Raw genomic sequence first — 13695 nt, forward strand, 5'->3', positions numbered from 1 at the left:
AAAACACATCCATCAAAATTACAACACAGGCGCAGCAAACAGAAAAACGCGCTGCAAAAAGAAAAACGCGCTGCAAATAGAACCACAACACAACGGAAGTGAGTCACAACACAACGGAATTTTCCCGGGGGACCTTAAAAGATGCTGTACCAGCTGTATACAAAGGACAGTAAGTGGCAAGCTTCTGAAAAGTAAGTTATGTTTATTACCTGTGATTACCACGGTTGTGTGCATATTATTAAAAGTTCTGCTTCACAAAACGCCTTGTTTGCCACTTATTGTCCTTTGTACACATAGTGAAGTCCGAGACGTTACTGAAGACGCAGCTTAGCTGGTACAGTATCTTTTAAGGTCCCCCGGGAAAATTCCGTTGTGTTGTGACTCACTTCCGTTGTGTTGTGGTTCTATTTGCAGCGCGTTTTTCTATTTGCAGCGCTTTTTTCTATTTGCTGCGCCTGTGTTGTAATTTTGATGGATGTGTTTTGTGCTTTTGCAGCGCTTTTCAATTTGCACTGCGTTGGGCTTTCTCGGCCACCGTACTTTAGTCACAGTTCCTATTAAAAGCAGCTGAATTTGCTGCATTCCATGATATTATCAAGCAGTACACCTGAAAACCTGCACACCTTGTTCCTCCACTCAGTTCTACATGCATTTCATTTAATTCTGTCATAACCTGTAATAACACAACTACAGAAGAGGAAGTGTGTGATGAGAACTGGACCGAAGTTCATTTTGGAAGATGAACTGAAAACAGAACTCTATGGAAGTGCTAATGAGATTCTACAAACATGCATCCTTCACAATTCTACAAATATTTTATTAAGTCTGTTAATGGGACAACAGAATAAAAACGTAGCTTGGCTGGAGTGGTTTGCTTGTGGTGTGAACATGATTCAGTTCCAATCTGACCATTTATTTTTAATTGAGCTAAACTGCTGATAAGGCAGAGTTTAATCTGATATACTAGTCAAATAATATACTGCTATGAACAAACACTGTCTCTGCTGCTCCATGCTGTTTACACACTGAGCACATTAAAAACACTGTGTTTGAAAGCGAAATGGCAAATATTCAGTGTTCTGTGTGAAAGCAGCTTCACACTGCACAGATATACATGCTACATACATCTGATATTATTTACTTATATTTAAGGAACCTATGTTTGCTTTCTTGTTCCCGCACCAGAAGACAGCCCTGACATGTGGTTTATTGGTTTATTGGTGGAACTGTGTAAGTTCTAATTCAGAAATCCTTTCAACTTTTCCTTTATCCAGTTTGTCATGCATTCTTTATTCCTGCGCCCCACTTTGGCTTTATCTCCCCTCAAACAAGTATATACTAGCATTTTAATTAACAGCACTAATATAAATATAATTGCATTTTCCATTTTTTTTTACATTCATTCTTTTATTCACAATTAAATATCCACTAAAAAACTTGCGTCTTAAGAAGTTATTGACAGAATAGTGTCATATATTTTATATAAAACTCAAGTTGAATGTATAAATCAGGGATAAATATAGACAATAATGTACAAGCTCAGATACATTTAATTAATATTTTGAATATGAACTGTGCCTAAAATAAACATGAATCATTAATAATAGTGAATAAATGCAGTTAGTATGAAACTGACCTATAAAAAAATAGCCTCTCTTGTTCCTTTTATTCAGGAAATGCACATGGTTTAGTCACATGATCAGAGGGAAGAGAAGCTGAAGATTTCAGCCTGACCGCATAAAGAGTACACTCACACTGTCTAATGCTGATCTTACAAAGTGAGCACATGACCTGCTGAGGGAAGCAGTCGAGCAGAAGTCCAGGCCAGTGCATAGAATTAAAATAGATCAGTCATGAGACAGTGTGGAATAAGAGTTTACTACATTACATTTATAGGAAATTCACCATTAATATAAAGTATTAAAGAAAAAAACAACTTATTTACAAGAATGTAGCTTAAAGAGTTTTACTGTTCCATACTGCATTGGAACAAATGCAGGTTAATATAGGTACAGTAAAATAGATCTTGCGTTGATGATGGTGGAGTCTGACCGCTGCACAAAGCCTTCTCCAGTACATCCCAAAGATTCTCAATGGGGTTAAGGTCTGGACTCTGTGGTGAACTCTCTCAATCCATGTGTAAAAATGATGATCTCATGCTCTCTGAATCACTCTTTCACCGTTCCAGACCCATGAATCCTGGTATTGTCATCTTGGAATATGGCCGTGCCATCAGGAAATAAAAAAATCCATTGATGGAATAACCTGGTCTATTTTCAGTATATTCAGGTAGTCAGCTGACCTCATTCTTTCAGCACATACTGTTGCTGAACCTAGACCTGACCAACTGCAGCTTTAACCCCACATCATTTACTTTGTTAAATCCTGGTGGCGACTTTTTTTTTTGGCCAGGCAGTGTAGATTAATCCATGAATATTATTTGTATAATAATAGTAGTAATTATAGTTTATTTATTAAGCAAACACACTTCACTAATCAAAAAGTATGTGCACCCAGAACCAGATTATTAATATATTGCCTCAAATCTCTGACTAAGTGTATGCAATTCACTTTCACTACAGTGATAATCAGCTCATTTGTAGAGTTTATCTCTATTAAACTCATATTAAATCTCTTTTTTCCTCCAAATAATATAATACATAGTGCATAAGCAATTCAGATATTTTCACTAGTGTTCAGACTTATCCTGTGTGTGGGGGGATGATGCCACTGTTGCATTTATAGAAACAGTCAAACTTCATATTTAAAGATATTCATATTTTTACCCTGAAAATGCCAACATATGAGTCAGAGAGAGAGTGCATGGCAGGCAACAGGGGAGAGAGAGAGAGAGAGAGAGAGAGAGAGGGAGAGAGAGTGTGAGAGAAGCAGGGAGAGAGTGTGAGAGAGTAAGACAGAGAAAGCAACAGGATGACAGGGGGAGCAAGAAGGGTAGAGAAAGGGAGGAGAGAGAAAGAGAAGAGAGAGAGTGAAACAGTGAAAAAGGGGGAGGAGGAAGTGAACAGAGAGACTGAAGAATGCAACAGTGAGAGAGAGGTTGACAGAAAGAGAGGTATGAGAGCATGAGAGATAGAGAGTGAGTATGTGTGAGAGAGAGAAAGAGAGAGAGAGAAATGGAAAGACTGTGGAAGAGAGAAAAAAAAATGCTATTCTTACATATGAGTCTCCAGATATCTGCCATAGAATTCTTTAGATTGGACTGAAGCTCATGCTGATTTAAACAGTCAGCGTGGGCTCCAATCCCATCACACTGTGAATAAGACGCAAACCCACCCCCTTCATCTATCTTCCCCTCAGCAGGAGCAGAGCAGGAATGAGGAAGTCACAGTTTTCCTCAGGAACGCTGATCTGCATTCTGCATTAAAAAGAGGCCAGTGGGCATAAGTGGAATCAGTGCTAAAGAGTTCTGTCTTGGGTTTCTGAGGTCATGCGTTTTCACACCTAAAACTCTAGAAGGGTCACGCTAGGGGTGGGCGATATGGCCCTAAAATAATATCACAATATTTCATGGTATTATCGCAATAAAGGTACTCTTGGCGATTTGACAAAAAAATAAAAAACACACTACTGCAACAAAACAAAACTTACATTTTATTATTGGATACGATATGATACCGCACACCCCTAACTGAGATATTAATTTTTTTTTTTTTTTTTTTTGCAGATTTGTAACAGAATCAATAATCCCAAATGTCATGATACTAATAATGCACTCCAAATATCTCCATATATCCAGGATTGAAGTAAAATAAGTGATACTGGACAAATATAATCTGTCTCTAGTAGATATTTAATAGGAAATGAGAAATGTGTGAATTTTTCTTTTGCTTAAAACAGCAAAAAAGTCCTACCCTGATGAGATAATTAGGGGTGAGTTATGGCATGATATTTCAGGGTATAATATCGTTCACTATATTCGAAAATGTTATGATACGATCTGATATGGCACACCCCTAGTTCACGTTGCAGTTTAGTGACTGAGAGCACTGAAGAACTCTGCTACATTTTGTCATCATCATCTACATGTGTTGCATCACTCTATTTTTATTTATTTTTTTTACATTAATTTGTTTGTAGAAAGTTGTTGGTTCGAAAAGTATGAGCTTTTCAGGTGCCTCTCTGCCAAAATCGGACTCCCTTTAAACGCACGTGTAGCAATACTCCACTCTTTTGCATGTGCCATTAATGATTTACAAACCCATTTAACGGATTTTACTGTAACTCTGCTGGATAGAAGCAAAGTGGATTTCAATGCAGGAGACATCACACACGTATCCCACAGGTCAGTGTAGTTGTCTAGCTTTCATTTACTGCCACACTCTGCTAAGAAAAAACTGAGGATTATTTGAAGAGTTCCAGTCTGAATGAAACTTTGTAAATAATATAACTTCATTACTCTGACATGGCACATTCCTCATAGCTTCTGTCTGCGACCATTTAGAAGGTTTTCTTACTGTCTACTCTAGGGGTGGGCGATACGGTCCTAAAATAGCATTGTAATATTTCATGGTATTTGTTGTGATAATACTCTTGGCGATATGACAAAACACTGAATTGGAAAAAAATATTTCAAGAATTATTGCATACGATATAATAGGACACACCCCTAACTGAAAAATTAAAAATACAATCTTTTTATCAGATTTGTAACTGAAGTCAATGATCCAGAATGTCATGATACTAATAATGTACTCCAAATATTTCCATATATCCAGAACTAAAATAAAATAAATGAAACTGAACATATATAATCTGTCTTTAGTATATATATATATATATATATATATATATATATATATATATATATATATATATATATATATATATAATGGGAAATAAAAAAGTGTCAATTTTTCTTTTGCTAAAAACAGCAAAAGCAAAAAATAGTACCCTGATGTGATAATTAGGGGTAGGTATGGCACGATATTTCAGGGTATAATATCGTTCATATTGATGATATTATTGCGTACGACACGATATAGCACACCCCCCATCGACTCCCTTTTGGCCTTCTACAATCAAGCAAAAATCAAGATACTCTTCATAGATGCAGCCTGTGGCTCAGACCTACAAATAGAACTTGTTAGCAGGCCAGCTGATTAGCATGCAGTTTATTTGTGTTGTATAACAGTTTGATATGCTGCATTATTCTGGAAGAGTCATATTTGGGTTATTTAACATAGAGGTCACTGCATAATACACCCCTAATACACTGCTGCTGAAAACAGCACTGATTCACAAGAGAAGAACGACTTTAGCCTCAATAGACAGCGGGCCTTCCCTGACAAAATGTAATCACATACTTACACTGTACAAATTCTGCCCTATATAGGCCTGATTTGATATGATTGTAGCTAAAGGAATTTCAGAAATGGTCTGAATTTTTCTTTTTTGTTTTTACTAATTTCCACAAATTAACCCACCCACTCACCAACTAGAACTGTCGTATCACTTGCAATGCTCCCAACAGTAGGCCCCCAGCTCTGATACATCAGCTAACAGACGCAGAGCTTTCAGACCTCAAATAATGCAAGGAAAACAAGTTCATATTCATAAAGTTTTAACACTTCAGAAATCAATATTTGGTGGAATAACCCTGGTTTTTAATTACAGTTTTCGTGCATCCAGGCATGTTCTCCACCAGTCTTACACACTGCTTTTGGATAACTTAATGCCACTCCTGGTGCAAAAATTCAAGCAGTTCAGCTTGGTTTGATGACTAGTGATCATCCACCTTCCTCTTGATTATATTCCAGATGTTTTCAATTAAAAAAATCTAAGAATCTCATCATTTTTAAGTGGTTTCTTTTTTTCAGAGCTGTATCTGTGCATCCTTAGTAAAAAGTAAGTAAATATAAATCTGCCTCCGATAGATAATTCATGGAAAACGCATTATTGTGCAGCATATTGAGGAGCCTCTCATAAGATAACAGAACAGTTAGTTAAACTGCAGTGTGGAACTACTACTACATTACAGTGTTACATGACAACTTAACACAATATCTTTGGTTCTAGTGTTATGACACATTTGAAACCATTTTCTGCCACATTATTTTCAAGTTCTGCTATTGTTGCTCAAGTAAAAATGTCAACTGAACATTCAGCGAAATTGAAAGTCCTGGAGGATGAATAGCCTTGGCAAGCATTTCCTCCTCTGGGACTTTCAACCCCACAACAAGAATCAATCTAATCTGCCCCCACTATAAAACCTGACCCAAATCACAAGTGTAAGCAATAATAACACATACATTGCGGTTGTCTGATCTCATAAAAGCAGTGAAACATTCCTTACAGATCTAAAGCTAGATGTTTTATAGTGAGGCTCATTTATTTAGTGCAATGTTGTTGGGTTCAAAGTCCTAATGTGTAAAATGCTTGTAGAAGTGAAAACTCGAATGAAAATCCATAAACACTACATGTTCAAGTGTTTGTGGACACGCCTTCCAAATAATTCAGAACTGAAAATACATAATTTGGACTGAATTTCTGACCGAGCTGTTCAATAGTGCACGGTATCAGATGTTGGGATCAGAACCTGTATTCATGCATCTGTACTTATGCATCCCTTCTCTTAAATCATAATCTGCATATTTTGAAAATGTGCTGAATTTGAGTGAATGCATGGAATTTCATTAATGCAATTTTGTTGTGCACACATCAAGCAAAAAGGATCCGGAAACAAGAAGCAAGCTGTTTTACTTGGTCAGTCGATGCTCGTTCCAAAAATAGACCTCTGTTCATACCCAGTTTGAGAAGTGACCACTGACGCATGCTGAATGCTGGGCAGAGAAGGCACATCTGATTTGGCCTGTTGATGCTGCTGATACCAGTGAAGTGATTTAAAAAGCAAGCAAGCAAACAAACAAGCAACCAAGCAAATAAAGATTTCCCATATACATACATACAGTTCTGAAAAAAAAGAGACCACTTAATTTTTTTTCATTGATTTCACCAAATTGAAAACCTCTAAGTATAATCAAGAGGAAGATGGATGATCACAAGCCATCAAAACAAACTAAACTGCTTGAATTTTTGCACCAGGAGTGAAGGCATAAAGTTATCCAAAAGCAGTGTGTAAGACTGGTGGGGAAGAACATGCCAATATGCATGAAAACTGTGATTTAAAAACAGGATTATCAGAGCAAATATTGATTTCTGAACTCCTAAAATTTTATAATTTTTTATTTGCATTATTTAAGGTCTAAAAGCTCTGCATCTTTTTTGTTATTTCAGCCATTTCTCATTTTTTGCAAATAAATGCTCTGAATGACAATATTTTTATTTGGACTTTGGGAGAAATGTTTGTACTGTATAGAATAAAAAACAATGTTAATTTTTTTTTCTCAAACATATAAATAGCAAAATATTTTTTTTCCAGAGCTGCATACACTAGCATGGCCAAACGTCATGGGACAGCAGTATATAAACTGATCATTAAGTGCTACTTCAGCAGACGTTTGGGAACACCCACAGCTGTGTAAGTTGTGAGGAGATATCTTGTGAGTGCAGTTGAACATTGGCCAGCGTGCTCATGGCAAGGTGACACAAATTATCTGAGGCTTGACAGTTTCAAATTTTTAGATATTTAATATTCTTAATTCAGAGTGTGACGTGTACTGGGAATGCATCATAGAAGGCATTACCACCAACAGTGCACAGTACAGTGGGTGGTAATTAAGGGTAGGACAACATATCAATATTGTGTTATGCTGTATCATATTTTATATACTTATTCAATACAGAAAGCCCCACATGTATATATCCCACAGGTCAGTTAGTGTTCTTTAGCTTCTATTGTATATTTTTAATACAGATAGAAAATAATGCTTAAGTCATAGTATACGATAATAACAAAAAAGAGCAAGGCCTTTTCAGTCACACAGATTACACATGTTCTGTATAAACTACAAAACTGGCTTACAGGTCAGAGAGAACCACAGGGCTTTGGACTGGAAACGTGACATACAGCTGGGATACACAAATCTCTGCATTCTCCTCCCATGAGATCCCACTGCACATACGACGCACAATCTGTTACAATAACTACGCTTTTATATCAGCACAGTCTGCAGCCTGGACACAATACAGCAGACTTGCTGTACTTTACTGTACTCTGCTGGCCTACAGTGCATTTCTTGCAGGTTAATGAATGACTGCTCAAAAGCTCTTTGTATACAAGGAAAAAGCAGCAGAATTACTAGGATAGCTCACTCCTGTTGGGCTTTATACCCATTTAGCCCATGCCTGCCAAAGGGTTCATATTTATCTGCTTTAGAGTGTTCTGTTATATTTCTTATATTCTTCTCTACAGGGACCACCACATTTGTGTCAGCAATGGGTGAAACTTGAAGTAGAAGGTTAGTTCACAACCATTTGGACATCTAATAGAACTTAAATTATACACTCATAAAACTAATTTGGATGTGTATATGTAGTGTATAATATGCTCGTTATTATATATATATATTTGGTCTGTGATTGATGATGCATGACGAATGGCTACAGTTTCAGAAACATGCCTGCTTGAAGAGCCTGGCACACTCAAGCTGGTAAAACTGGTCAAACTGGTTGGCCAGCTCTGCTCTAGACTGGCATACGGTATGGTTTTGTATAAGCCTGATGGTTTAGCTGTTTAACAAGTTAATCAACCAGTTACACCAAAGAGGATGATCAGCGTGGCCATTATAATAACACTGCCCTAGGCATGACAATCGCAACCAACCTGGTCATGCTGTCAGACCTTCTACTCAAATGAAAACTCCTTAAATGGTGACTAAGCTGTTTGACCAGCATGATTGGTCATTCTGGACAACCAGCTTAGGAAAGATAGTCTTGCTGACAGACTAGCAAGTCGGTCATAATCAAATATAAACATAATCTATGCTGGTCAACTTCTAAACTAGAAAACCAGTCCGGTTAAACCAGCTGTCTTTTCAGCATATGGTATGTTTTTGTATGAGTTAGAAGGTTTACTTGGTTTAACAGCATGCCCATTACAACAAACTTGGTTATGCTGGCCATAATAAAAGACGAGTTAGTCCACCAAGATCAAATGTAAACATAGTACATGTCGGTCAACCGCAGTGTAGGGGTATGTTTTTTTAACTGGATGAACAGTTTTTTTTAGCCTTGAGTTGGCTAAACAGCCGGTCAAAAAGTCCCCTAATTGTGCTAGCATAGCAGCTTGACCAGCCTGACCAAGCAAGCGGACCAATAAGACCAAAGAAGTTAACCAGCATGGTCATGATACACATCCTGGTTGTCAGCTCAAGACCAGCTTTTGCTGGGTTGTTGGTTTCATGTGGTCTAAACTGGTGTGTTATGGTCATGCTGGTCAGCCAGCTTGGTCAGGTTGGTCCTGCTGATAGACCAGCGAATCCATCAAGCACCAATAAAAACATGATTGGTGCTCAACATCCAAATTGTCAACCAAGCTGTTAACATGCCCATTGACCATACCAGCTCGACCCATCTGAACAAGCTAGTCAATCAATCAACCAGTATGATTGACAGATGTTTGTGCAGCAAGCATGACCATCACAACAAGCCTGGTCATAAAAACATGCATCCCAACTGTAAACCAGTTAAATCACTTTAGGTTATGCAGTTTGGGCTGTTGGATGCATGTTGGACTGACCTTAACCAGCCTGTCAACCAGTATATCTGTTGTTTTTTGCCTGGATGTCCAGTGTTTTAAACACCATGACCCTCTGAAACCAGTTCCCAGCAAAAGCTGGACTTGGACTGGCCCTAACCAGCCTGTCAACCAGTTTGAATGACCAAGATGTTGTGTAGCATGAGTATCACAACATGCCCATTTTAACCATCATGACTCTGAAACCAATTCCTAGCAGAAGCTGGTCTTGGACTGACCCTAACCAGCCTGTCAACCAGTCAGCCAGTATGAATGACTAGGATGTTTGAGCAGCAAGCATGACCATCACAACAAGCCTGGTCAAAAAAAAAAAAACATGCATCCAAACTGTCAAGCAGTTTATTCACTATATGTTATGCAGTTTGGATGATAGAAGCTGGTCTTGGGTTGACCCTAACCAGCCTGTCAACCAGTCAATGAATGACAAGGATGTTGGAGTAGCAAGCACGACCATCACAACATGCCTGTCCATAAAAACATTAATCCAAACTGTCAACCAGTTTAATCATCATTTGGTATGCAGTTTGGATGAGTGCTCCTGTCAGGCAGTGAGGTGATGTTGACATGCTGTAGATTAAAGATGGACGGGGACTCACTCTGCGTAGCCGGTAGCCCACGGTAATCTCTTCGTCTCTTTGAGGATGAGGATGGGCCGCGCGATGTGATCCGCCGAGCACTCGATCTCGTCCGGCGACAGTCCGAGGAAGGCCGGCCTCATGTAGGGGAATTTGTGGGGCAGCTCGGCGCCGCTCGGCTGCTCTCCGTCCGAGGAGCCGGCCATGATGCCGCCCACGAAGCTGGCCACGGCGGACTTGACCCGGGTGAGCATGCTGCTGCTGCTGCTGCTGACGGTGCCGGTGCTGCTTCTGCCGGCGCTGCGCCGCGGGTCCGAGCGGTGAACTGCGCGGCTCCCTTTGCCCGAGCTCCCCCCCAGCGCGCCGGCGTGGAACAGTCACAGAGCCGCGGAGGAAGCAGGGGCAACCGCAGACTGCATTCAACACATTCACACACTCTCTCACTCTCTGCCTTTCACTCTTACACACTTCTACCTCTCACTCTCACTCTCTCATTCACTCAGACCTGCACAAACACTCTCTGCCCGTCTCCACTCTAAAGCTGCATTCCCTCCACCACCGAGAACCTGCAGCACTCTCGCGAGGAGCAGTCAGGTGACCCGGGAAAGGGGGCGGGGCACTGTCAAGAGACCCGTAAAGCCAGTAAGACACGCCCACTTCCACTCTCTCACCACCTGTTATGTTTATTATTAAAGCAAGTATAGTAGCTTTTAAAAAGCTAAAAATCCTAAAAAAAAAATCCAATTGCTAAATCACACATTTTATAAACTAGGCTGGTTTAATTATTTTAAATACTTAAAAAAACAATTCACAAAACCACACATCCAAACTGCAAAATACCTTATATATCCTGCACAAATAATTACTGTAACCAAAACTACATATAGCATTATCAAAATTAAACTTTTTTTTTCCACCAACCAAGTCAGTGCAACATATGCACAAAAATACAGAAGCAAAAAAAAATATTTTTACAGAGCTTAATTCCTGTTTTAAGTGGTAACAATTAAACTTTTAAGATGTTTGGCCAGGTGGGACATATATTGGCCAATTAGCTCATGTTGTGTAATTTTGAATGGCAGTGTTATGATATGGAAATGTGAATTCATGTCAGATTGTTGGTGTTATGCAGAGGATCATGTTCAGTGTTTAAAAAGTGCCGCTTTGAATTGCTAAATGTGTGTAAAGCTAAAAGTGTGTTTACTGAAAAAAACTGTAAAATAACTTAAAATCATAGAAATAGTGGTTTTAAAATCTAATACTGTGCATAGACCAAAAAGGCCATATACTAATCTAAAGTCTGATTTAGTGTAGTCTAATCCTGGTCCTCAAGGCTGTTTGTATCTTTAGTATGTTTAGTATATTTTGGTAAACAGTATCAGTCAAAAGTTTGGCCTCATCTCATTCGAAGTCTTTTCTTTTTTAGGATTTTTTACATTGTAAATTTAATATTAAAGACATTATTAGTTTACAAAAATTCATGCAGAATTATTTCACAAACAAAAAGTGTTAAACAAACAAAAATATGTTTTATACCTTAGATTCTTCTAAGTGGCCACATTTGATGAGAGATTTGGTCACCTGGAATAGGTTTCTAAGCTATTTTAGGTCAGGGGATTGTTCCTTAATTGTTTTGATGTCTGTAATGTTAATCTAAAATGCAGGACTTAAATTAAATTAAGGAATAAAAAAAACATTGAATGAGAAGGTACTGTATATTTGATCATAATGCTTTGAAGTCTATTACCCTAAACAAATCAAAACACTAATTATCTTTTGCCATATACTATTCTACTGCATATTCTGTATTTTTAATAGCAACTTTGACATAGCATAGCTGCTGCTGTGTCTTATAGTTCATATTCATTCAGTATGAATTGCTTGGGCTCCTTGCCCACCCTCTGTACTCACACCACGACCTGTATCTGTGTGTAATGTAAACGAATCTGTCCCTGAAATGCATCACATGCTCACATTGATACCTGTTTAAATGTCGCCATCTTCACCAACAAAAAAAACCCCGTCATATCTGAGAGAAGACTCATAGCTTTATAAAGAAAATGAATGCATTAGCAGCATCTTTTTCTAGAGTGGAGAGCAAACAGCTCATCTGATGTACATGCTCAGGTCGAGGAGGTGAAAAAAGGTCAGTTGGTTTGCTTTTGCTGTTTTTTTTTTGCAACTTTAGCTGCACAACGGCAGCAAGAGATGTGTGGGTACGAAAGAGAAACACGTAGCACATGCATAAAAGCAAAACGATGCATGAATTCTGATTCAACTGTTTACATTCATGTCAAATGTCCATAGATCGGATATGTATTCGATTTAGGACCCAATATTAAAGTGACTCAAATCTGATTTGAAAAAAATATGATTTGGCATGTTCACACAGCCAAGAAAAGAGCAAAAAAAAAAATGGATTTGAGTCACTTCAGCCTGGTAATGTGAATGTAGCTTAACTTATAGTTTATAGTGCTGGTTGCAATAATATGTTTGTTTTTGTTGTATTGGGGGGTTTGCGATTAGAGTATAGGAATAGGCCAAGTTAAAATATCCATGCCAGCCAACCTCTTTCTGCATGCCATTCTTTGGGCAGAAATTTTAGATCACTTCTCCAATCCGTTTTCTTACATCTTACATACAGAAAAAAAGAAGAAATATAATCTGTCTAATCACAACACTAACCTGGGAGTTAATCTTAAAGACTAGGTTTCTCCTTGAGTGTGTGTCTGTGTGTGTGTGTGCTACTAACTGTCTGTATTGCAAAGGAATGAAAATACAGTATTAGAAAGGTGCATGTACTGCATGTAGGTGTTCTGATTATGTCCTTGTTAACATTTATAATACAGACTTTCAGGGCTGTAGTGTTTGTTTTCTTGTAAAAAACTACAATAAACTTGTGAGACTGGCCAAAGTCTATGGATTAGGTTTGTAAATCCAGTTTAAGCCTTTGGATAAAGTCATTTGTGTGAATGTTTATGGAGTAATTGACTATTTTTTGGAATCTTTCTCTCACAGAAAGTCAAGTTTTTCTCTCTGTCCCTGAGGAAGCGTTCTGATTTGACGGCTCATCTAGTGGTGGGGTTGGTGGTGTCAGGGATAAGACTGGTGAAGTTTGTTTCTGCAGGCTAACACAATAAATATAGAAGTACTGTGTATTTCCTGCTGAGCTTTCACATGACACAGAAATGCTTTTGCAGTGTGTGGGTTTTCAGGACAAAGTTCAGACAGTAACTGGAGTGTGTGGATGATGCCATCTACTGAGATATATGAGAATTACACACAATAAGAACCTATTTGCTGCATACACTATAGCCCTGGACAGGATTAGTTTCTCAGGGGGCCCTGGGGTAATTTTCTCTTTTATGGGGGGTCCTATGTGCGTGTTTTTTTCAGATGTCCTTTGAGAAAGTTACAGGCAGAAGTACCCACTGTTTTTCGCTA

General features: G+C 38.4%; 1 protein-coding gene across 1 annotated transcript in view; it reads right to left on the bottom strand.

Annotated features, from left to right (window-relative positions):
* The window catches only part of LOC103042295 (protein phosphatase 1H), a 44495-nt gene extending 33656 nt beyond the window's left edge, over window positions 1–10839 (bottom strand). The window contains exon 1 of the mRNA XM_007232390.4: window positions 10273–10839. Coding sequence (XP_007232452.3) covers window positions 10273–10505 — 233 coding nt within the window. The 5' untranslated portion in view covers window positions 10506–10839. The remainder of the gene's footprint in view (window positions 1–10272) is intronic.
* Window positions 10840–13695: the final 2856 nt, after the last annotated feature.

The sequence above is a fragment of the Astyanax mexicanus genome, chromosome 2 (assembly GCF_023375975.1).
Source record: "Astyanax mexicanus isolate ESR-SI-001 chromosome 2, AstMex3_surface, whole genome shotgun sequence".
Lineage (NCBI taxonomy): Eukaryota > Metazoa > Chordata > Actinopteri > Characiformes > Acestrorhamphidae > Astyanax > Astyanax mexicanus.